This window comes from Anomaloglossus baeobatrachus, chromosome 5 (assembly GCF_048569485.1).
Source record: "Anomaloglossus baeobatrachus isolate aAnoBae1 chromosome 5, aAnoBae1.hap1, whole genome shotgun sequence".
Classification (NCBI taxonomy): domain Eukaryota; kingdom Metazoa; phylum Chordata; class Amphibia; order Anura; family Aromobatidae; genus Anomaloglossus; species Anomaloglossus baeobatrachus.
The window spans coordinates 559,563,679-559,588,998 of NC_134357.1; the positions used below are offsets into that span (position 1 = coordinate 559,563,679).

The 25,320-nt window shown below is 47.2% G+C and overlaps 1 protein-coding gene across 1 annotated transcript in view; it reads left to right on the plus strand.

Moving 5' to 3' along the window:
• The first annotated feature begins 17,478 nt into the window (after window positions 1-17,478).
• The window catches only part of LOC142312347 (uncharacterized), a 200,895-nt gene continuing 193,053 nt past the window's right edge, over window positions 17,479-25,320 (plus strand). The window contains 3 exon segments of the mRNA XM_075351284.1: window positions 17,479-17,598; window positions 17,678-17,775; window positions 17,973-18,063. Of these exon segments, the coding sequence (XP_075207399.1) occupies window positions 17,514-17,598; window positions 17,678-17,775; window positions 17,973-18,063 (274 nt within the window). The 5' untranslated portion in view covers window positions 17,479-17,513.

Below are 25,320 nucleotides of genomic sequence, written 5' to 3' on the forward strand. Positions count from 1 at the left end.
CCCACAAAGCTCTCCACAGTGCGGCACCCCCCTACAGCTCCGCCCTCGTCTCTGTCTATCACCCCACACATTCTCTACGCTCCTCAAATGACTTTCGACTAACATCCACACTAATTCGAACCTCCCACTCCCGGATCCAAAACTTCTTCTGAGCTGCACCAATCCTCTGGAACGCTCTAACCCAAGAAGTTAGGACGAATCACAACTTACTAAGCTTCAGTCGCACCCTAAAAACGCATCTTTTTAGGGCGGCCTATTACACTCCCTAGCCGAACTAATTTCACATAGTCCCTCCACAACTTCTCAGAACATAACCCCATGTTAAATTCCATGGCGCCCAATTGCATCTCAAGGTTATGGCCAACTGGTCCAGGAAGCCATTATATATCCCCCATTTCCTTAAGATGGCTGGATTGTCATTGTAAATAAGCACTTGTACCTTGCCCCCCCATCTCATTGTAGATTGTAAGCTCTCACGAGCAGGGTTGTCTTTTTTTCCCTCTAAATATTGTATTTTCTATAACTGTTACTTGTTTGTATATGATCCTCCTGAAGTGTAAAGCGCTGCGGAATACTGTATCTTGGCGCTATAGAAATAAAGATTATTATTATTATTATTGAGAAGCAATACATAAATCATGCAAAGCACAGATTATCTTATTATTATACTGGACAAACGATTCATAGCCTAGGCCTTCACAATAATATGCTTAAAAATGTCAAAGATTCTATGCCACAGATGTATTCAATATTTATCTGAGGAAGATACTAAAAATCTATGCAGGTCCACAGAGCATCTGTGGTATCTGGATAGGATGTTATAGTTTTTTCCTGTATTTTGCAGGCCATCGATAGTTTATGTGCACATAAAAAGGCCTTACTCCAATCTTGTTCTGAAAATAATGCGCCCAATTCTGTTTCACACTCTCTTATAAACCATTTAGATTTAAGGTCCAGGTGGGATATAAAGATATTATATAATTGCGCAATTGTATGCTCCAGAGCTGAATTTTGGATCATCAGAGTAATTGGAGTAAGGTCCGCATAGCCTAGGAACTAGATGTCTTTTTTGAGTCTTTTGTTCAATTGAAAATATAACCATGGGACCATACAATCTGGTACAGGGGTTTTATGATATTCTAAGGACGGCAATGAGGAAGAACACATGAATAACTTAGAGAAAGGTTGAACTAGATGGACCTAGGTCTTTTTTCAACATTAGTAACTATGTAACTATGTAACTGTTCAATTCTGGTTTTATGACTAAAGAGCCATATGAGAAATTTATCAATTCCTAACGCTGGGGGAAAATCTGGGTTATCAAATAGGATTGTCATTGGGCCAATGATTTCAGAGAGTGTAAATTTGGGGTGAATCCTATCCCATACTCAAAGGAGGTCTCATGTCAAGAATGAGAGTCTCTGCCTAGTCATGAGTATTTCACAATCCACGGCAGGGACGTTAGGTGGAGCTTAGAAATTGTACCGTCACCCATCGCTTCTGTTCAGACCCATGGAACCAATCCGAAACTCAGGAAGAGAAGTAATACAGGTAAACACTTAGTAAGCCCGTGCCTCTCCTTTGTTAGGGTCTAGTAAGAAATTTATGCAACAGTCGCGGTTTACTCATTCTCCAGATAAATTTATTACATGCTTTATTATGTTGGTTGAAAAAAACCCAGTGGAGTGCCACAGGGGCCGCTTGAAATAGGTAAAGTAGCTTCAGAAGAATGTCCATTTTCAGAAACGTTGATTCTGGCAGACCAGACAATCCGACTTTATTGTAGGAAGTGAGGTCTAAAATTACATGGTTTAGCAGGGGCTTGTAATTCAAAGTGTAGATCTGGGTTAAGTCTGGGGAGAGATTAATAACCAGGTATTTTAATGACGAAGTACATCATTTAAAGAGGAAGGAGGTCTGTAAAGTTTGCTGTCTTGCCAATGGTATATTAATGTTCAATATTTCGGATTTGGAGAGATTGAACTAAAAGTTGCTTACTTGGCTGTAGATATTAAATTCTTTGAGACTGGATGGGAGGGAGGTTTCAGGGTCAGTATCATATATGAAAAGGTCGTCTGTGTAAAGTGCGTTCTTATGTACATTAGTACCAATACTAATTCAATGAATATTAGGATTCTGTCTTAAAGCGACTGCCAGATGTTCCATCACAATGGCATATAACAAAGGGGAGAGTAGGTAGCCCTGCCTAGTTTTGTTTTTTATGTCAAAAGAGTCTGAGTAGGTTACACCAGACCTTGGCAGAGGGATTCTGATAAAGGGCCAGAATTTTACCTACTAGTTGCGGGTCTAAGTTAATCTGCTCTAGGGCGTTTCTAAGGAAGGGCCAACTTAGTTGGTCAAAGGCCTTTTCTGCATTGACCGAAAGAACGATGCCCGATATTTAACGATGCCTGGATTTGTGCCTGGTAGATAAAAAGCATTGTTTTGATTGTATTATCCCTCGCTTCTTTCTGCGGAGCAAAACCCAACCTGATTGTTCCTTATCAGTCGAGACAGAAAAGGCGCAAGTCTGGTAACAATACGTTTTTTAACATGACTATGAAGAAGATGTGACACCCTGGACTAGTCAGGTCGTCACAGGGTTCTGCACAATCTTTCTCTCTCCGTGCAGGGCTCAACCCCCCATGGTTCTGGGAACCCAACCTGCAGTACTGCCTCCACCAGAATTCACAAATCCTAGATACACCTGTCAGGCACACCAGTGGGCTGCTAAAGCTGGAATAGGGCCGCCCACCTAGGGGTCAGGCAGGGAGGTGGGAGGTGTCAAGTCAGTTGAGTGGTAGCCCTCGAGCTGTGAGGAGCTCTGAGGAAGCTGGGAGTTGTAGCTCCCAGGGGAGAAGCAGACTAGGTCGCAGACGGTGGTCTGGACATAGAGGAGTTGGACCCCCGGTCGCAGGGGATTGAGGCTAGGTGCCTGGGACCTGTCTTGGAGGACGGTCGGCCGTCTGGGCCTAATCGCCGGTCCGGGACCGAAGGCACGACAGGTACACGGACCCTAGGTCGGGGAGAAGCTTCACGCGACTCGGCAATTAACCTGCAGAGGACAGGGCCTCTATGGACTGTTCCCATGAAGCTCAGACATTAGGGGCACTAGAGCAATGAGGGGGAAAGGGCTTCCCAAACCAGCGGCCCACTGAAATCCCAAGCGTGAGCTCCTGAGAGCAGGCTCTCCTACTTAGCCATAGTGGGAAGCGGGGCCCGGAAAGCTCCAAGCTGACAGGCTACAAAGGACACTCTAAAATACTGTGCCAGGAAGCAGGTCACGGACCACCAGGCAGTACTGTAGGGGACGAGACCGGGACGAGCTCCCCCAAGAGGGCAGCAGCACTCAGAGACTTGGTTTACCCTGTTGTCAGCGTCTGATTTATTGCTGAGTGAGTACCTGATTAACCCCTGCAACCAGCGAGCCTGCGCTCCCCCTGCACTGCACCTCGTATCACCATCCATAGTCCCGGGGCCTTTGCCTACCTGGGGAGGGTAACGTCATCTTGCTGCCCCACTCCATCACCCCGGGTACTCCCAACGGCAGCGGCGGTACTCCCAATTACCGTACACCACGGGTGGCGTCATGAACTATATCTCCCCTGTAAATACCCCCCTTCTTCATTTGAGAGTGGCCCCTAGCCCCCGGGTGCGGAGACCCTCGAGCCACGAGCAATCACCCCCGGATCCGAGCGGTTCAACCACTGCAGGGGCGGCACAAAGGCACTTGCCGAAACGCGTCTCATTTAGACCACTATATTTTTCCTTCACTTTTTGCCAAAGCTGATACCTGGTATATGTAATTTTAAACAGATATCTTGAATAAAATGCAAGTTTTTAATATTTTTTTCTACCAAGCTTGCTGGATTTTTTCTTACTTTTTTCTCAAGTTTAGAGAAGAACTTAACATATATATTGATCAGGGAAATTGGCAAGTAGCTTTGACCTAATTCTGGATTTTCCCCACTTTTGGGATGACGGAGATGTGGGCTTTCAGTATTTATTTATTAGTATTTGCTTGGGAAAGGGATTAGCATCCGAAACCGTGTTTGGTACCTTAGAAAGGGTACGAGGTGGGCCGCAAAGATTTTATAAAATTTAGCCGTATACCCGTTGGGACCGAGACTTTTATTTACTGGGGATTCTTTAATAGTTTGAGAAACCTCTTCTTCCGACAACAACTGCACTAATAATGAGAACATGTCATCTGGGAGTATCGGCGTGAATATTCCCGATGAGAGTCCATGTGCCTCCTGGAAACATCCATGGAGGAACCATGACGCATTTTTGAGACCAGGGACAACCTGCCAGTGCCTCCCGTCAGGTCCAGAGGAAAAGCATAAGGGATAACTTTTCTTAATAATTAAGAACAAAAAACAGAAGAAAAGACAGACATTAGCTCATTGTTCAACCATGCGTGGGCGACCAGGCGCACAGCGACCTTCTCTCTGCGGAGGATATGGGCGTCTGTGGTTGAAGACTGGGCTTGTGGGGATGAACGGATTTGACGGCCAGTCTGTGATGGTAATCTCAGGGAGAGTCAAGCCCTTGAGGAAGGTTAGCAGGCCCTTTGGGTTCCTGAGAAAAAAAGAAGCCCTGCTAGATGTGGACCTGTGGTTGGAATGGAAAAAACAAGTGTACAGAATGTTACTTTCCCTTAGGGCATCCAGCAGCGGCCTCAGCGCTCTTCACTTGATAAGTGTCACTCTAGATAGATCTGCCAGAAATTGAATCCATGCTCCATCAAAGTCCATGTGTCCTTTAATACGGTCCTGTTTGATAATTTCCCCTTTCAGGGAAAAATAATGAATACGACAAATGACATCACTGGGGTTGCTTGAGTTGTTGGAACGAGGTTGCAGAGCCCGGTGTGATCTGTCAATTAGAAATTCCTCATCTGGCGGCCTCTACAGCAATGTGTTAAATAAGCCACGAATTGTGGGCATCAAATCTGCTGCTCCATTTGAGTCCGGCAGGCTCCTTGGTCGAATGTTATTTCGCCGATTTCTGTTTTCTTTTTTTGAAGAAGGTTCATTTTTATCATTATTATTAATCATAATAATAATAATCAACAAAAACACATGGTATACGTAACAGTCCCTTCCCCTGGGAAGACAATTCGGGAAAAGGGATAAGACCGTCTCCGGTCACCAGAATAACATTGGTTATGTACAATAAAATGGAATAACATAAACCAACAAACAGTGCAACCTGTAACCCGCATCCACCATCAATACACGTCACAGAATATATGAATCGCTTTACCACACCCCTCTCTACCGAGCCATTTCACATCTTTCCCCACCCACCACATATAAATCAGAATTATTCAGAAGATCACCCTAGATCAAAAATTAATTAACCAGTGATAAAAAGAAGGACTTGATCTCCCATGGTATCCTGCAACAATGTTGGGGAGGGAAGACCTGGCGTATCCAGTCACGCCCCCCAGATTTTATAGAATTTTTTGAGTGCATTTCGTTTAAGATATACTCCCCTCTCCAACAGAAGTATATTATTGACCCTTTCCCTAAGGTCACCCAAGGCTGGAGGAGCAGAGTCCAACCAGTGGTAGGTCAACAGTTTCCTAGCTTGATCTAGCAGCCGTGTAATGCCGATTATTGCCGGTGAGCTCAGGTCTGCCCCCCCCCAGATATCCGAGAATACACATGACAGGTCTGTGTTGCAGTCGTATTTTAAATACTTGTGCTACTAGGTTTAATACTGCCCTCCAATATTCTTCAATATTCCCACATCATATGCAGTAAATTAGCATTCTTCTGTCCGCATCTAGGACAGAGATCATCTCTCCGGATCCCGATCTTACGCAGTAGACTAGGCGTCCTGTACACTCTGTAGTAGGAATAATTGTGACAGTCATTGATTTTCAGATACAGCAAGAGTTGGAGTCTGCCACAAAATCTCACCCCACTGCTCATCCGTCATAGGGCCCAGGTCTCCCTCCCACTCTCCTCTTGCCTGTACAGGAAATTTGTCAAGATATCTAGGTAGCAGTGCTGCGTACACCCTAGAAATAACACCATGTGAGCGCTCAGATGTCAGCAAGTCCGAGAGAATGTGACTTCACTCTATTCTAATCTCTACATGTCGTGTCTGTCTCGTAAGCATGGCAAAGTTGTAGGTACTGATAGAAAAAAACATGTGGTATCCCAATTTAAGCCTGAAGCTGATGAAAACTCTTCAATACATTATTTTGTAATATCTGGGACACCCAGTAGACCCCCCTATCCACCACATCCTCCAACAAGAAAGCTTCTGCAACTCTAGCAGTTCGGGATTATGCCATAAGGGGCAGTATTCTGTTGTTTCTATTATTCCCAGTAACGTCTTCCCTCTATCCCACACCTTGTACAGCAGTGCTAGCGTTCGGTGTAATGATCTATTTTTGGGGGTACATCTCGCTTCCAGAAAGGCCACCGGGTGTCTCCATCCCGTAAGGCTCCTTACCATTTCGCCCCCACTGTCACATGCATCATCTTTTCCGCATCCCTTGAAGTGCTGTAACTGCGCTACGATGTAATATATCCATGGGTTAGAGACTGCAAGGCCTCCCTCATTCTTTCCCCTCTACAACGTCTCAAGACGAATCCTGGGTTGTTGTTTTTTCCACAATAGCTCCCGAAACAAGGTGTTCATTTTCTAGTGTATCCAAATCAGGGCATTGTGGAGGAGATACAGAAGTTTAGGCATCAGCACCATTTTAATTAGGTTAGCTCTACCAGTAAGGGACAACGGGAGTCGACACCAGTCATCTGACTTCTGAATTTGAGCAACATGGATTCTAAATTCAAAGTGTAATAATCCTGTGGTCGGGTGCTAACCGCTATCCCAAGATATTGACACCTATCCACCATCGGGACCCGTAACCCCAAAGCAGTGAGATCAAATGAAAGTCAGTTTATAGGGAACAGAGCCTATTTTTCCCAAGTTATTAATAGCCCTGATCGTTTACTGAATTCTCTAATAATATTGACAGCCGGACCCAGGGACGTCCCCACCTCTTGCAAATACAGCAACATATCGTTCGCATAGAGGGATACCTTATGCTCCAAGCCCCCGATCTCAAAACCCTTCAAAGCATTAGAGGTGTGGAGCATGGCCGCCAGTGGTTCATCTGCCGCCGTAAACAGCAAAGGGGAGAGAGAGGACAGCCCTGTCTTGTGCGCCTAGCCAGGCCAAAGGATGATGTAATATAGCCATTAACGCGAATTCTGGCCCACGGGGACGTATACAATAATTTAACCCAGCCTATAAACCGATCACCCAGACATAGTTTCTTCAGGACAGCCCATAAACAGCCAAAATCGTTTGCTGCGGAGAGGTCGTCCTAAAACAAAAAATCGTTTACCTCTCATTGGCGATGTTGTTCCTTGTTCCTGCGGCATCACACATCGCTATGTGTGACCGCAGGAGCGAGGAACATCTCCTTACCTGCCTCCACCGGCTATGCGGAAGGAAGGAGGTGGGCGGGATGTTACGTCCCGCTCATCTCCGCCCCTCCGCTTCTATTGGACACCTGCCGTGTGACATCGCTGTGACGCTGAACGACCAGCCCCCTTAGAAAGGAGGCGGATCGCCGGCCAGAGCGGCGTCGCAGGGCAGGTAAGCCATGTGATGGGGGAGCGCGATTTTGTGCGCGACAAGCAGCGATATGCCCGTGTCGCACAAACGATGGGGGCGGGTACGCACGCTAGCGATATCGGTACCGATATCGCTAGCGTGTAAAGCCCCCTTAAGTCAACCCCTCCTGCGCCCTACCAATAGTGGGCAACAGATGTCCCACACTCTCCCCTTCCAGTGAAATATTTTTGCTTAAGGAAAAACCTCTTGTTAGTGGCCAGGGTATTCATATGGTCTTTCAAGCCCATCTGTGTCCCCTCCAAGTTTCGCTTCGTCTCATCTGTAGGGTTAGCTATAAGATGTCGCTCCGTGTCCCCCGGGGCACCCATTAGATACGTAGTGCGCTCCCTTGTTTTCATTTTCCGAGAGCACATTTCTCTAATATATATCCCTTCATAGTGTCCCACACTACATGTTTGGATGTCGTACCGTCATTTGTTGTAAAGAATTCCCATATAGTGTCAGTCAGGGTACCCCCTATCAGCTGTATCTAGAAAGAATTAAGCCGCCATGGCACCCCCATAAGCCAGCTCGGATCCCCAAGTCTGAGTCGGATCTGCAGTGGCGAGTGATCTGATACTCCCCTGGCCAGATACATAACAGAGGCTACATAGGGCATCAAACTAGCATTTCCGATGGCTAAAGGGTACTTTACACACTGCGACATTGCTAGCGATCTCGTTAGCGATGTGAAATTCTAGATCGCAAGTGCAATCTTTCGAGGGCGCACATAGGTCATTTTACGCATGTGCGATCTCAAAAGATCGCACTTGCGATCTAGAATTTCACATCGCTAATGAGATCGCTAGCGATGTCATAGTGTGTAAAGTACCCTTTAGTCTATCCGGGACAATGACTGGTGAGAGCTAGAGAAGCAAGAGAACCGTTAAGTTTGTGGGTTCCTGACACGCCAAACATCCACATATGCCATTTCCTCTATCAGCCTAGCAAAAGAGGTAGCCGTCGCCCCCTCCGAGATATTTCCATTATGTAGTTTATCCCAAAATGGATGTAATTAGTTATTATAATCTCCTATTAACAGGGTAGGAGCCTCAGGAAGGGAGCCAACAAAGTTAAAGATACGTGTCAGTGGTTCACTTGTATACGGCGGCGGGATATATTATTATTATTATTATTATTTATTATTATAGCGCCATTTATTCCATGGCGCTTTACAAGTGAAAGAGGGTATACGTACAACAATCATTAACAGTACAAGACAGACTGGTATAGGAGGAGAGAGGACCCTGCCCGCGAGGGCTCACAGTCTACAGGGAATGGGTGATGGTACAATAGGTAAGGACAGAGCTGGTTGCGCAGTGGTCTACTGGGCTGAAGGCTATTGTAGGTTGTAGGCTTGTTGGAAGAGGTGGGTCTTGAGGTTCCTCTTGAAGCTTTCCACGGTCGTGGAGAGTCTGATGTGCTGAGGTAGAGCGTTCCAGAGTATGGGGGATGCACGGGAGAAATCTTGTACACGATTGTGGGAAGAGGAGATAAGAGAGGAGCAGAGAAGGAGATCTTGTGAGGATCTAAGGTTGCGTGCAGGTAGGTACCGGGAGACTAGGTCACAGATGTAGGGAGGAGACAGGTTGTGCATGGCTTTGTATGTCATGGTTAATGTTTTGAACTGGAGTCGTTGGGCGATGGGAAGCCAGTGAAGGGATTGGCAGAGTGGCGAGGCTGGGGAGTAGCGAGGGGAGAGGTGGATTAAGCGGGCTGCAGAGTTTAGGATAGATTGGAGGGGTGCAAGAGTGTTGGAAGGGAGGCCAGAGAGCAGGAGGTTGCAGTAGTCGAGGCGGGAGATGATGAGGGCATGCACTAATGTTTTTGCAGATTCTTGGTTAAGAAAAGCACGGATCCGGGAGATATTTTTGAGTTGTAATCGGCATGAGGTGAAGAGGGCTTGGATGTGTGGCTTGAAGGATAGAGCAGAGTCGAGGGTCACTCCAAGGCAACGAGCTTGTGAGACTGGGGAGAGTGAGCAACCATCAAGTGTGATGGAAAGGCTTGTTGGAGGAGATGAGTGAGGAGGAGGAAAGACAATAAACTCTGTTTTGTCCATGTTAAGTTTTAGGAATCGCGCCGAGAAGAAGGATGAAATAGCAGACAGACATTGTGGAATTTTGGTTAGTAGGGAGGTAATGTCAGGTCCAGAGAGGTAGATCTGTGTGTCATCGGCATAGAGATGATACTGGAAGCCGTGGGACTCTATGAGCTGTCCCAAGCCGAAGGTATAGATGGAGAACAGCAGGGGTCCAAGAACTGAGCCTTGGGGGACACCGACAGATAGGGGGCGAGATGAGGAAGTGGTGTGAGAATGGGAGACGCTGAAAGTTCGGTCGGTTAGGTATGAGGAGATCCAGGATAGGGCCAAGTCTGTGATGCCCAGAGATGAGAGAATCTGTAGTAGGAGGGAATGGTCTACTGTGTCGAAGGCAGAGGACAGGTCCAGGAGGAGGAGGACAGAGTAGTGTCGCTTGGCTTTGGCGGTTAGTAGATCATTGGTGACTTTGGCTAGGGCAGTTTCGGTAGAATGATGTGGTCGGAAGCCAGATTGAAGCCGGTCAAAGAGGGAGCAGGAGGAGAGGTATGAGGACAATTCAAGATGGACATGCTGTTCCAGTAGTTTTGAGGCGTAGGGGAGAAGGGATATGGGGCGATAGTTTGACACAGAGGATGGGTCAAGGGAGGGCTTTTTGAGGATGGGTGTAATAGAGGCATGTTTAAAGCATGAAGGGACTACACCACTTGCTAGTGATAGGTTGAAGAGATGGGTTAGGGCTGGGATGAGGACTGCGGTGATGTTGGGGATGAGGTGCGATGGGAGCGGGTCCAGTGCACAGGTGGTTAGATGTGATCTTGAGAGTAGAGTGGAGAGATTGTTTTCTGTCATGGTGGAGAAGCTGGATTTGGAGGAAGATGGCTGAGTAGCTATGATGAGGGGCTGTGGTGATTGTGGGCCAAAGCTTGCTCTGATGTTGTCAATCTTCCGCTTAAAGAAAGAGGCAAAGTCTTCAGCTGAGATGAGAGGAGAGGGAGGTGGTGCTGGAGGACGAAGGAGAGAATTGAAAGTGTTGAATAGCTGTTTAGGGTTGTGAGAGAAAGAAGATATGAGGGATGAGAAGTAGGTTTGTTTTGCAGCAGTGAGTGTGGACTTGAAAGTGGTGAGGGACTCTTTATATGCAATGAAGTGCTCAGTGGAATGAGACCTCTTCCATCTGCGCTCAGCAATTCTGGAAGCCCGTCTAAGTTCTTTAGTCTGCCTTGTGTGCCAGGGTTGCCTGTTGATTGTGCGGGTTTTGGTGTGTGTGAGGGGGGCAGCTGATTCGAGAGCTGCGGAGATTGTAGTGTTGTATAAAGTTGCAGCGGCATCTGCATCATGTAGAAATGCAATGTCTGTGAGGGGGAGAAGGGACTGAGAAAGGGCGTGTAAATCAATGTGTTTGATATTTCTGCGAGGGTGTGAAAATTTGTGGAGGGGGGGTTGCATACTTGGAGAAGAGAGGGAAGAGAATGTGAGTAGGTTGTGGTCAGACAGGGGGAGAGGCGAGTTAGAGAGGTTAGATAGGGAACAGAGGCGAGTGAAGATGAGGTCCAGCGTGTGGCCATCTTTGTGAGTAGCTGCAGAAGACCATTGGGTGAGGCCGAAGGAGGAAGCGAGTGTTAGAAGTTTGGAGACAGATGAGTGGGAAGTGTCAATGGGGATATTGAAATCACCCATGATGATGGTGGGGATGTCGGTGGAAAGGAAATGTAGTAGCCAGGTGGTGAAATGGTCAAAAAAGGCAGTGGCTGGCCCTGGAGGGCGGTAAATGACAGCCAGCTGAAGGTTGGAGGGGGCGTAGATGCGTACGGAGTGCACCTCAAAAGAGGGGAGCGTGACAGAGGGTGGTAGAGGAATTGGGGTAAAGGAGCATTGGTCGGACAGGAGCAAACCAACTCCTCCACCATGCTTGTTACTGGGGCGGGGGGTGTGAGAGAGTTGGAGACCGCCATAAGAAAGTGCAGCAGGAGAGGCTGTGTCAGAGGGGGTGAGCCAGGTTTCTGTGATGGCGAGGAAGGAGAGTTTATTAGTGATGAACAGATCATGAATGTAGGATAGTTTGTTGCAGACAGAGCGAGCGTTCCATAGAGCTCCTGTTAGTGGGACTGGGGGAGCGGGGGCTGGGTGAATGGGTATGAGGTTTGCGAGGTTGCGGAAATTTGTGTTAGGTTGTTGAAGAGGGTTTGAAGTGACAATAGGGATGTGGTGAGGAGGACCTGGATTTGAAGCAATATCCCCAGCACTGAGGAGAAGCAGTGAGAGTGTTAGTAAGTGGGAGCAGGAGAGGCCATGAGATGGACGTGTGTGTCTGGAGACACTGGGTGAAATGTGGAGGAAAATGTCTGAGGGGAAGGTAAGATGGGTGGGGAGGATGGAGGGAGAGATGAAAAGTTCATTACTGGCTTGAGGGATCAGAGGGGGCAGTGAGAAGTGAAGTATTATAGGGGTGAGAGTGAATAGAAACACAAACATTGTTTACAGTGACTATGTATGCTGTTACCTTCCGGTCACTTCCGGCCCAATTCTGGCCTAATTCAATGCATCATACTTATATGGTGCAGACTTGTATTGGTGCAGACGAAATGTCTTGTGCAGACATTTAGTTGCCCCACTATATACACATACAAGTGCACTCAGCTGTGAAGGGGTGGGTTGCAAGACTAACCCCTTGATCACTCAATTAAAAAAAAAAAAAAAAAAAAAAAAAAAAAAAGGTGCAGCTTAACATAGGCAAAATAAACAAAGGTCATAAAAGGGGGGTGCAAAACAGGGGGGGGGGAGATCACACAGATGCTGGAGGATGTCAGGAAGATATTGAAGCAAAGAAAGAACAGGTCAGATATAGTGGGAAAGTAGAGTGCATGAATTGACATACCAGGTATTAGCACACACAGCAGAGCAAAGTGGAGTGAAGATGTGAAGATCAGTTCATGGGAAAGTAGAGTGCATGAATTGGCTACTAGAATCGTACATTATAAATAACATAATGTAGACATACATATCTGCCCTCCTGATCGACAGAAGATTTGAGACATTCAAACGGCACCGACCTGTGTACCAGAACGCTTACCCCCCTGGAATGTGTGGAATACACAGAATGATACTCGTGGGCTATCCAATTTTTGTGTAACAGATGAATCCGTTCCTTTACCAAGTGCGTCTCTGACAGGAATATTAATGCTGGCTTAAGTTGCTGTAAGCACATAAAGACCGCACATCTTTTTGTGGCGTTACCTAAACCCCGCACGTTCCAGGCCACTATATTAACCTCCTTCGCCATAGGGTTGAGCATACATATGTACTAGCAGGGGGCAGCAGGAAGACCTCTTCAAATTAATCCGTAACGTCATTCTGCAGAAGTGTGTATATCAGACAGGTGCACAAAACAAACCAGACAGACAACACAATAACATACATTCAAGAAATGAAGACATTCCTCTCAAATAGAGGGAAGTGGGGCTAAACATAACCCAGAAAAGCACACGACAGGTTAAACGCCTGAACATTTGTTAATTATAAAGTAATCCATCTGGATGGCTCCCACTAGTTGTCTTGAAATGATCCAGCCACGGTAACATAGCCAATTCCCTTTCGCCAATCCAGCAAGGAATTAACAGTATTCTTCAGTGTTTGTTTCTGCGCAGCAATTTTTCATTAATATCAAGCCATGCTGTCGCATCCTTTGGTGTGTCAAAGAATTGTGTCCCACCATCCGCCACCACTCTCAGCCTGGTAGGATACATCAAGGAGTAGGGAACTTGCAACTGCCTCAGACGCTTTTTAACTTCAATAAATTGCGCTCTCCTCTGTTAGATTTCAGCGGAAAAATCAGGGAACAGTGAGACTTTATGGCCTAAGCCACACGGCGAGAAAATCGGTGCGAGTAGAGTGCGATAAAACATCGCATTCCACTTGGACCAATTTTAGCCTGTGTGTCAGCGCACATGGGCGATTATTTTCTCAGCCCTAATCGGACCGAGAAAACAATCACAGCATTCAAGTGAATGGGGCGAGAGAAAAATCGCACTGCACTCACGGTACACTAGTGTACCGCGCGTACAGAGCGAGAATCGCAATAGCTAGCTACGGAGGAGAGAGTGAGAGAAATCCCTCCCACCCCTCCTCCGTACCGGCCCGCCCCTCCGCAGCGCTGAAACGACCCTCCGCAGCGCCGGCCGACGCCCCGCAGCTGAGGTCCGCTCGCACAGTCTGACCTCAGTCGCAGGGACACTAGCATGACACTCGGCTCCTGCTGTGCTGCCAGCGTGAGCCGAGTGTCATGCGAGCATCGCACTAATGCCCTGTGTGGCCCCGGCCTATGACCATCAAAATCCAGATCTTTAATCTCCCGGGCCCTACGGAGCGCAATGTCTCTATCCCTGAAGTGCAGCAACTTGAGGTGTATAGGACGGGGGGGGGGGTGCCCCTTGTGGTAGGGGTCGGGTGGAGACCCTATGCGCTCTCTCTCTATTGTGAAAAAGGGTGAGAACCGATCCGTGCCCAGGGTCTTAGGGAGCCATGTTTCAAAAAAGGCCACCGGGTTGTTACCTTTCACTTTCTCTGGGACCCCAACCTGGCGAGATCTATTCTTAAGGTCATCTACCTTGGCCCTGAGCAAGGAGATATTATGAATTGCTCTGCCAAGGTCTCGAGTTACAGGGGAAAGCCGGTCCTCTGTGGCACTGACTCTTTCTTCCAGGGCCCCCACCCGCACATTAACCCCTTGCAGCTCTTGTTTGATATCAGAAATGTCCCCTTTAATTCCTCCTAATTGCATGTTCATGCTGGCCAGCATAGAAGTACAGGTATACACAGCTAGCAGCACATTTTTAATAGTGGGCTCTACTGCTCCACGCTCTGTGACACTTAAGCGGGCTTTACACGCAACGACATCGCTAACGAGATGTCGTTGGGGGTCACAGAATTCGTGACGCACATCTGGCCTCGTTAGCGACGTCGTTGCATGTGAAACGAAGGAATGACCTGCTAACGATCAAATTTCCTCAGCTAATCATTGATCGTTGTCCAGTCGTTCCTATCCCAATTATCGTTGCTGCTGCAGGACGCAGGTTGTTCGTCGTTCCTGCGGCAGCACACATCGCTATGTGTGACACTGCAGGAAAGAGGAAAATCACCGTACCTGCGGCCGCCCACAATAAGGAAGGAAGGAGGTGGACGGGATGTTCGGCCCGCTCATCTCCGCCCCTCCGCTTCTATTGGGCGGCCGATTAGTGACGTCGCTGTGACGCTGAACAAACCGCCCCCTTAGAAAGGTGGTGGTTCGCTGGCCACAGTGACGTCGCTAGGCAGATTAGTATGTGTAACTGTTCCTAGCGATGTTGTGCGCCACGGGCAGCGATTTGCCCGTGACGCACAACCGACAGGGGCGGGTGCTTTCACCAGCAACATCGCTAGCGATGTCGCTGTGTGTAAAGTCCGCTTTAATGTCTCTGCAGCATGGCTCCTCCCAAAGCATTGCAGGTGGGCCTCCTGCACCTCTTCAGGGCTGACAGCCGCCATGTTACTCACTGACCCCCGCTGCTCCTCCTCTCCTGATGGGTCCGGTCCCGGCAGCTGTGGAGCTCCTGCACCGCGGGCGACGCCAGCAGCAGCCTCAGAGATCCCAGGCTGAGCCAGCGCATATTTGCTGAGGCGGGCCGCAGCGTCCGACAAATCGAAGCTGCCGACAGCTCCTGCGCCTCCTTCTCTATGGCTACGGGTCATGCCGCTCCCGTCTACAAAACTTTCTACTCTCTAATCCATCCTGAATGCGGCAGCCAGAATCGTATTTCTGTGCAGCTGCTTCACAGATGTGACCTTGTCCCAGTCATGGCACTTGTTACCGAACCTCTACAGCAGTGGTTCTCAAACTCCAGTCCTCACGACCCCCAACAGGTCATGTTTTCAGGATTTCCTTAACATTGCACAGGTGATGCCTTGATAATGATTCCATCACGTATTCAATAGTAAGGAAATCCTGAAAACATGACTTGTTGGGGGCCATGATGACTGGAGTTTGGGAAACACTGATCTACAGAGTATAATATAAACTTCTCTCTATCACCCACAAAGCTCTCCATGTCATGATTGATGCCCAACTCTGCTGTTCCTGAGCTGGTGCATGTGTCCTGCCTCCTGGAGGGGGCCTGTTCTGGCTTTGTTCCAGGCGTTATGCCGTCATATCTTGGTTCTGATGCCTCCAGGACGCTGCCAGTGATATTTCCGGCTCTGCTATGTGCTCATTTCCTGTGAGACTTTCTCTGGTTCTTATCCTGCTACTCGATACTGATTGTCCTGACCTCCACTCCCCTTGCCCTACCTGAGTTGCCTGACCTGACTTCTGTCCCCCCCACCTGACCTCTATTTCAGCGGTCTGTCCTTATCTCCGTTCCTCCTGCCCGTCCGTACCTCTGTCCCTCCTACCCGTTCTTTTGTCCATACCTCCCTGTCCTCCGGTCCTGTGTTTTCCACGTCCTCCCCAGAGCTTACTTGCTCTCCCGGTATCTGACCTCGGCTCTGTTATTTGACCGTTTTCTCTTCGGTACCGTTGCATCTCGTCTTTGACCCTGACTGATCGACTATTCCTGCTCTTGTTAGCGCCCTCTAGTGGGCTTCTGTCTAACTACACTCAGGATTTTGTTTCCTACCCGAGTCCCTGCGCCCCCTAGTGGTAGCTTGACACTCCACAGTTCTTCACCACCGTATCTCTCCTCCCTCATTTCTGTCTCCCTGCCTGTGCTCGGCATTCTGGAACTGATCTAAGACTAACATCCTCCATTATCCAAACCTCCCACTTCTGTCACCAAGATGGAAAACACCCGAGAGGTACAATAAGCTGTGAGTGCAGATCGTCCAGACAGCTCCGTATAACATCACCGTGTGCAGGACAGACCGGGGCATTCCTTCATCTTCAGGAGTACAAAGGCCTGATACCTTGTACACACTCGGCTCCGCTCCGTACACCTCATACACACACGGCTCCGCTCCGCACACCTCGTACACACACGGCTCTGCTACATTCACACTGTAAACCCCTCCTGACCCCACACATAAACTTCCCCTCATCCAGCACCATGACACCCAGCACAGCAGAGTCCTGCATACACTGAGGAGCTGATCATGTGACCCCTGACTCCTCCCCTCCATGTGACATCATCACAGGTCCTGGAAGCACAGAGCAGCCATATATCTAGTGTGCGGCTCTGCAGGAGGAGGTGTGTGGAGATTCCCCATTACTGGGCTCAGGCTCCATACACATTAGATGCTGGGGAGAACAATCGCTCTATAGAAGAGAATCCTCCTGATTGCCCCGTGAAGGATGGATATGGACAGGGACAAGATGGCGGAGAGGATATTACACCTCACCCTAGAGATCCTCTTCCGGCTTACTGGAGAGGTGAGAGATTCTGATGACGTCACATTACACCATTCTTATCTATGGGAATAACAGATGCACAGAACTGGAGAGGTGAGGACTCTGGAAATGTCTGGAGTGAGATTTCTTACTGTGTCTCTCCATAACCAGGATTACACAGTAGTGAAGAAGACCTCTAGTGAGCGCTGTCAGGCCCCTGTGTCTGAGGGATGGAGAAGAACCCTGAGCCCAATCACGGGGCCTCCACCTCACCCCCCGATACATGAGGACATCAATGACCAGAAGATCCTAGAACTCACCCACAAGATGATTGAGCTGCTGACTGGAGAGGTGACACTGCTGGGAATGCTGGGACATTATACAGTAACGCTATGAAGGGATCGGGGGTGACAGTATCATTGTATGTGTCAGGTTCCTATAAGGTGTCAGGACGTCACCGTCTATTTCTCCATGGAGGAGTGGGAGTATTTAGAAGGACACAAAGATCTGTACAAGGACGTCATGATGGAGGTTCCCCAGCCCCTCACATCACCAGGTAATAGGACTAAATACACACGGCCTATAATTATCTGTATGTAAGGAATGAATTCAGTCCCTGTATGTGTCTCCTCCAGCTCTATCCAGTAAGAGGACAACACCAGAGAGATGTCCCCGTCCTCTTCTCCCACAGGACTGTAAACAAGAAGACCCCGATGTTCCTCAGGATCATCAGGTAGATGGAGAGAAGGAGCCATGAAATCTCCCTATGATGTGTAGACGGCTGTGAAGGTCTTGTGCTCAGTCTTGTTTTATCCTCCAGTATTATATGTGTTATACTTGTGTAATGAGAGCGGTGGAGATGGCAGGATTAGAGCTGATCATAGATGTGACTTCTCCATCTGTCTGTGACTTTTACAATATTTGTTTCAGGGGGAAGATCTGCCCCATATTAATACTACAGAGACATATGTGAGGGGTGATGAGCGGAGTAAAGAGGAGATTCCTACAGATAACCGCCCAGGTGAGTAGTGACCACTAAATGCAGAGAAGTCACAGATTCTTCTCATTCAGCAGCTGCTACAATGTGGGACTAAAAATAATGAATGTACCGTATTTTTCGGTTTATACAGTGCTGGCCAAAAGTATTGGCACCTCTGCAATTCTGTCAGATAATACTAAGTTTCTTCTTGAAAATGATTGCAATCACAAATTCTTTGGTATTATTATCTTCATTTAATTTGTCTTCAATGAAAAAAGAAGAAAAAATTGGCATAAAGCCAAATTGGATTTAATTCCACACCAAACATAAAAAAGGGGGTGGACAAAAGTATTGGCACTGTTTGACAAAGCATGTGATGCTTCTCTAATTTGTGTAATTAACATCACCTGTAACTTACCTGTGGCACCTAACAGGTGTTGGCAATAACTAAATCACACTTGCAGCCAGTTGACATGGATTAAAGTTGACTCAACCTCTGTCCTGTGTCCTTGTGTGTACCACATTGAGCATGGAGAAAAGAAAGAAGACCAAAGAACTGTCTGAGGACTTGAGAATCCAAATTGAGAGGAAGCATGAGCAATCTCAAGGCTACAAGTCCATCTCCAAAGACCTGAAAGTTCCTGTGTCTACGCAGTGTCATCAAGAAGTTTAAAGCCCATTGCACTGTGGCTAACCTCCCTAGATGTGGAAGGAAAAGAAAAATTGACGAGAGATTTCAACGCAAGATTGTGCGGATGGTGGATAATGAACCTCGACTAACATCCAAACAAGTTCAAGCTGCCCTGCAGTCCGAAGGTACAACAGTGTCAAATATAATAGCAGAAATACCTTATGTATAGTCCCTCAGATAGAAAGTATAAATAAATAGCAATAGAGGGGTTTCTTACTCAAATCTCAAAAGAGACACAAATACAATAAAACTTAACATTTATTAAGGATTCAATAAGAAGTGAACAGGGTCACTAATAAAACGTGAATATTAAAGTAATCACATATGGTGCCTGGTCACCAAACTGAAACGGACCAGCACCAGTATGTGAGGCACACAAACACACCCATACGTGCAAAGACCATAAACAATGGCCACGCACAACCCAAGTCAAACCTATCGAGGAACCGCCTCCAACAGGTGGGCTGTGGGAAAATGTTATGGGAAGGTAAATAACTTGAAACAATTTTTGTAGCCTAGGAAGCCATCTTTACTATAGATGGATCCTGCCAAAAAAAAAAACGTCTCACCGAATCAGACGGACTCATCAGTGCACCAAAACCAGGGACACCATGAGAAGCCGGCCGCGTCACCACCCAGCGCCGACAATTACACCCGATGACGCTACATCCGGTGTATGGAACGCAAACAAATACAGCATGTACAAGGATAGCGTCATTGCTTTAAAATTATTACTATTGCGTTCAAAATGCTGAATCCCAGCAATAATCCAAGCGGATATAAAATACGATTGTGACGGTATATGAATATAATGCCTGTCCATTACTAAATAAGGCCATCCTCATTAAGAGTATATTTTCCTATTATAACAGTGATGCTAGGCCTTCAACGTAATTCCAACAGTGCACCCTGGTACCTTTATACATAATCTCAAAAGAGGGGGTAACTCCTTAATCATTAATACATATACGGTCCTAGAGAAATACTACCTAAATAATATTATAGGGGAGGACAAAAACCACCATGTCCGACAAACAAGGCGGAGGTTAATTATGACAGCCACCGAGAAGACAAAAACAGATGAAACCGGAAACAGGGAAAAGAGGCATAGACTAACGTGCACGCTAACATACAACCCTCACACATGAGACCTATCCCTGCCTATCAGCGGAGGTCGGCACCTTAATCCTATGCCAATGGCGCCCCCATTCACCGTCGACTGCCCCTCCTAACTAATCCTACAGCCTAAGTTGCTGTGGACATGGACAGGCATTATATTTATATACCGTCACAATCGGGTTTTTTTATCCGCTTGGATTATTGCTGGAATTCAGCATTTTGAACGCAATAGTAATAATTGTAAAGCAATGACGCTATCTTTGTACGTGCTGTATGTATTTGCGTTCCATACACCGGATGTAGCGTCATCGGGTGTAATTGTCGGCGCTGGGTGGTGACGCGGCCGGCTTCTCATGGTAACGTACTGATTTCCGGTATTGTCTCTCTTCCGGGTATGTACGTCATACGCCTGAATGGGGTGAACTGTGCATGAGCGCATGATATAAAATGGTGCTGCCTATGGTACAGGTGGCATGGCACATTTGAATTTGTCATGGTGTGAAGGACACATGCGGTGAGTGTTTGGACGGAACCTTGCATTAACGTATATTAAGATCTGGAATGTGGTGGGCTTATAGTTATGTTTTATTTCTGTTTACAGTCCAGCAAGGGCATTTATATACTATGGTCAGTAGCATTTAGGTGCACTGACAGAATGCAGAGCATTTGATAATGATGATGACTTCCCTGAAGAGTTATTGAAACGCGTCGGAAGCATTTATTAATCTGCATCTTGAAAAAAACCAAGGAAGGACGCTACATGATATGTTTGGAAGTCATGAAGTCCCAGGTTTTGGTGCATTGATGAGCCCGTCTGATTTGGTGAGACCTTTTTTCTTTTTTTTCTTTTTTTCAGGTTCCATCAATGGTAAAGATGGCTTCCTAGGCTACAAAAATTGTTTTAGGTTATTCACCTTCCCATTACATTTTCCCACAGCCCACTTGTTGGAGGCGGTTCCACGATAGGTTTGGCTTTGGGTTGTGCGTGGCCATTGTTTATGGTCTTTGCACGTATGGGTGTGTTTGTGTGCCTCACATATTGGTGCTGGTCCGTTTCAGTTTGGTGACCAGGCACCATATGTGTTTACTTTTTTAATATTCACGTTTTATTAGTGACCCTGTTTACTTCTTATTGAATCCTTAATAAATGTTTTATTGTATTTGTGTCTCTTTTGAGATTTGAGTAAGAAACCCCTCTATTGCTATTTATTTATACAACAGTGTCAACCGTACTATCCGTCGGCGTCTGAATAGGGACTGTATGGTAGGATAGCCAGGAAGACCGCACTTCTTACTCCGAGACATAAAAAAGCCAGGCTGGAGTTTGCCAAAACTTACCTGAGAGCCTAAAACGTTTTGGAAGAATGTTCTCTGGTCAGATGAGACAAAAGTAGAGCTTTTTGGGAAAAGCCATCAACATAGAGTTTACAGGGAAAAAAAAGGCATTCAAAGAAAAGAACACGGTCCCTACAGTCAAACATGGCGGAGGTTCCCTGATGTTTTGGGGTTGCTTTGCTGCCTCTGGCACTGGACTGCTTGACCGTGTGCATGGCATTATGAAGTCTGAAGACTACAAACAAATTTTGCAGGATAATGTAGGGCCCAGTGTGAGAAAGCTGGGTCTTCCTCAGAGGTCATGGGTCTTCCAGCAGGACAATGACCCAAAACACACTTCAAAAAGCACTAGAAAATGGTTTGGTAGAAAGCACTGGAGACTACTGAAGTGGCCAGCAATGAGTTCAGACCTGAATCCCATAGAACACCTGTGGATAAATCTCAAAATGGCAGTTTGGAGAAGGCACCCTTCAAATCTCAGGGACCTGGAGCAGTTTGCCAAAGAACAATGGTCTAAAATTCCAGCAGAGCATTGTAAGAAACTCATTGATGGTTACCGGAAGCGGTTGTTCGCAGTTATTTTGGCTAATGGTTGTGCAGCCAAGTATTAAGCGGGCTTTACACGCTGCGACATCGCTCAAGTGATCTCGTTGGGATAACAGAATTTGTGACGCACATCCGGCCGCTTTAGCGATGTCGTTGCGTGTGACACCTAGGAGCGATTTTGAATCGTTACAAAAAAGTTCAAAATCGCTCATCGGTGACATGCCCCCCTATTCTCGATTATCGCTGCTGCTCGGTGTACGAAGTAGTTTGTCACTCCTGCGGCAGCACACATCGCTATGTGTGACACCGCAGGAACGAGGAACCTCACCTTGCCTGCGGCCGCCCGCAATGAGGAAGGAAGGAGGTGGGCGGGATGTTACGTCCTGCTCATCTCCGCCCCTCGGCTTCTATTGGGCGGCGGTTCAGTGACGCTGCTGTGACGACGCTGAACGAGCCGCCCCCTTAGAAAGGAGGCGGTTCGCCAGTCACAGCGACGTCGGTAGGCAGGTAAGTAGTGTGACGGATCCGCGCGATGTTGTGCGCCACGGGCAGCGATTTGCCGGTGTCGCACAACCGATGGGGGCGGGTACGCACGCTAGCGATATCGGTCACTATATCGCAGCGTGTAAAGTGGCCTTAGGGCTAAGGGTGCCAATACTTTTGTCTGGCCCATTTTTTGGAGTTTTATGTGAAATGATCAATGATTTGATTTTTGTTTCATTCTCTTTTTTGTGTTTTTTTTTTTTTTTCTTTTTTTTTTTCCCATTGCAAGCAAAGTAAATGAAGATAATAATAACACAGAATTTGTGATTGCAATCATTTTCAAGACGAAACTGAGTATTATCTTACAGAATTGCAGGGGTGCCAATACTTTTGGCCAGCACTGTATGACGCACCAGATTATAAGACGCACCCCAAATTTAGAGGAAAAGAAAGGTAAAGAAAAACAAAACGGGATCTTTCTTCTAATCCGGTGGTGTCTTAAACCTGCTTTTGCAATATCACAGACGATATCATATGCGATTTGCAACGCCCCCATCGTATGTGCGGCACGTTCAATTTGTTGAACATGCCGCACAAACGATTAACCCCCGTCACACGTACTTACCTTCCAACGACCTCGATGTGGGCGGCGAACATCCACTTCCTGGAGTGGGAGGGACGTTCGGCGTCACATCGACGTCACACGGCAGCTGGCCAATAGAAGCGGAGGGGCGGAGATGAGCGGGACATAAACATCCCGCCCACCTCCTTCCTTCCGCATTGTCGGCCGGGAGCCGCAGGACACAGGTAAGATCTGTCCATCGTTCCCGGGGTTCCCGGTGAACAATCTGACGTGCAATTCTAGAGAAAGGTACGATGTGTATGCGATGAACGTTTTAATGTTCAATCGCAATCGCACGTACCTGTCACACACTGCAATGTACCTTACAATGCCGGATGTGCGTCATTTACGACGTGACCCCGCCCACACATTGTAAGATACATTGAAGCGTGTAAAGTGGGCTTTACTGAGAGCGGGCAGTAGCATTGATGGAGCGGGATCACAGGAGGCAGGGGCGGTGATAGAATAGGGTGATGCTGCGGACGCTGTGCTGGAGCTGCGCCTTGCTGGGGCTGCAGACACCATTCTGTAAATGTCGGCAGTGAGGACTTCAAATAATGGCTCCCGGAGTCGGCGCGTGTGCAGATGGAGCTCTCTACTTAAGATCTCATCTGCGTGTGCAATAAATATAGTATTCAGATATCCATAAGTCAAACAAAAGGGGGAAAAAGAATAAAGTATCACTCCACATAGGCACACTCTGAAAATTGCAGAACAGACAGGAGAAAAAGCAGAGTAAAGTGCAAAAGTGAAAAAACTTTATTTAGGACAATGGCACAAAGGGAAGTTGGCAAACCATTCCGTGGACACATGTGAAAATTCAATCGTACAACTGACAACACAGCCATGGGTATGGTATACAAAATGGGTATAATCATAATCCAAACAGATGAAAAAAAACCACACTAATGTATATGCTTAAATGTGCAGAAAGTAAAATTCACAAGGTTACAATAGCTGCATAAATGATATATAGCGCAAGAAAAATATGAGGTGCAAAACAATATATATGAATGGTGGGAATATATATCGCACAGATTATTGCAAGTAGCTCTAATAACATATATAGCAGAATATATTAACGTTACAGTTTCGTCATACATAGGAGTATGTAATTGTATACATTTAAAAGGGGGCGACCAATGTTTGTAAATATAAGGTGCAATACGGCAAGAGTGGAGAGATCTTCACTTCAGAACTTCAGTGAGTACTGGAGCAGATGGAAGCCCAGACGAGGGAGTAAAGTGGTCTATTTTAGAAAAACTACTGACCACCACCAGATGGAGCAACTGGAGGACACCAGAAGGTCTATGAAGTCCATTGCGTTTTGCTGCCAGGGAACCGACTTGACGGAAGCTGCTTTGTTTGGAGTCTTAAGGCCACTTTACACACAGAGATAAATCTGCGGCAGATCTGTGGTTGCAGTGAAATTGTGGACAATCCGTGCCAGGTTTGTGGCTGTGTACAAATGGAACAATATGTCCATGATTTCACTACAACCACACATCTGCCAAAGATTTATCTCTGCGTGTAAAGTGGCCTTTAGGCTATGTACCCACGGGAGATTAAGCCTGCGGACTTATCTGAGGAAAATCCGTATTATCCTATGGGACATGGGGAGTCCTGTGTCCATGCTGCGGATACCTGCGGCTGCGGAACATGCTGCGGATGTCCCGTAGCCGCACGTAATTGCATATAAATTATTTCTGCGGAATTAACTGCAGAAATCCTGGCCCTCTACTATGGAGATTGAGTCCGGGACTTCCACAGGTAAGCCGCAGGAATGCCCGCAGGTTTACTGCAGCTATTTCGCTCTACTAGCGCAGCTAAAAATAGCTGCAGATTCTGGCAAGCAGCTGCGGGAAACCTGCGGATGTACCTGCGGACATATCCGCAGGTACAAAGTCCCGTGGGCACATGGCCTTATTCCCATGACAAGACCGACAGTCACAGTTGAAGTCCATGATATCTTTGCGCTTGTTTGGCCACCAATAATGCCGTGAGATGAGAAGGGTGTCTTATAGTGATGGGCCGTCCGGCTCTCTTTGGTGATCTAGTCCCCTTGGCTCCGCTCACCAGAAATAGCCGACTTTTTCGGGTCCTTCATGGATCCCTTTTAAATATGCGTTCGCCGCGGGTGAATACATCTTTAAGCGTGTGTTAACGTCGCAGAAACCCCGCCCACCCATAGCTAAACCCCGCCCACTCACAACGGGCCAATTAAATTGCTGAGTGGGTGTGGTTTTCTTCATGTGGGCAGGGTTTCATCCACTAAACACCAAAGTTTTACGCCCAGTGAGAACCTTTAAGAGAATTTAGTGGCTCTCACTGGGGATCCGGCTCCTGTCAGTCACAGCAGTCTTTGTGTCGTATCTCTCACGACGACATATCACTAGCGTCTTATGAACAGCCAACTTAGACAAGTAACCCCACTGTTCAACTAGCTCCATGTCAGCCTCTGTGATAACGGTCTTTCCAGGATGAAAGCAAGATAAATTTACCA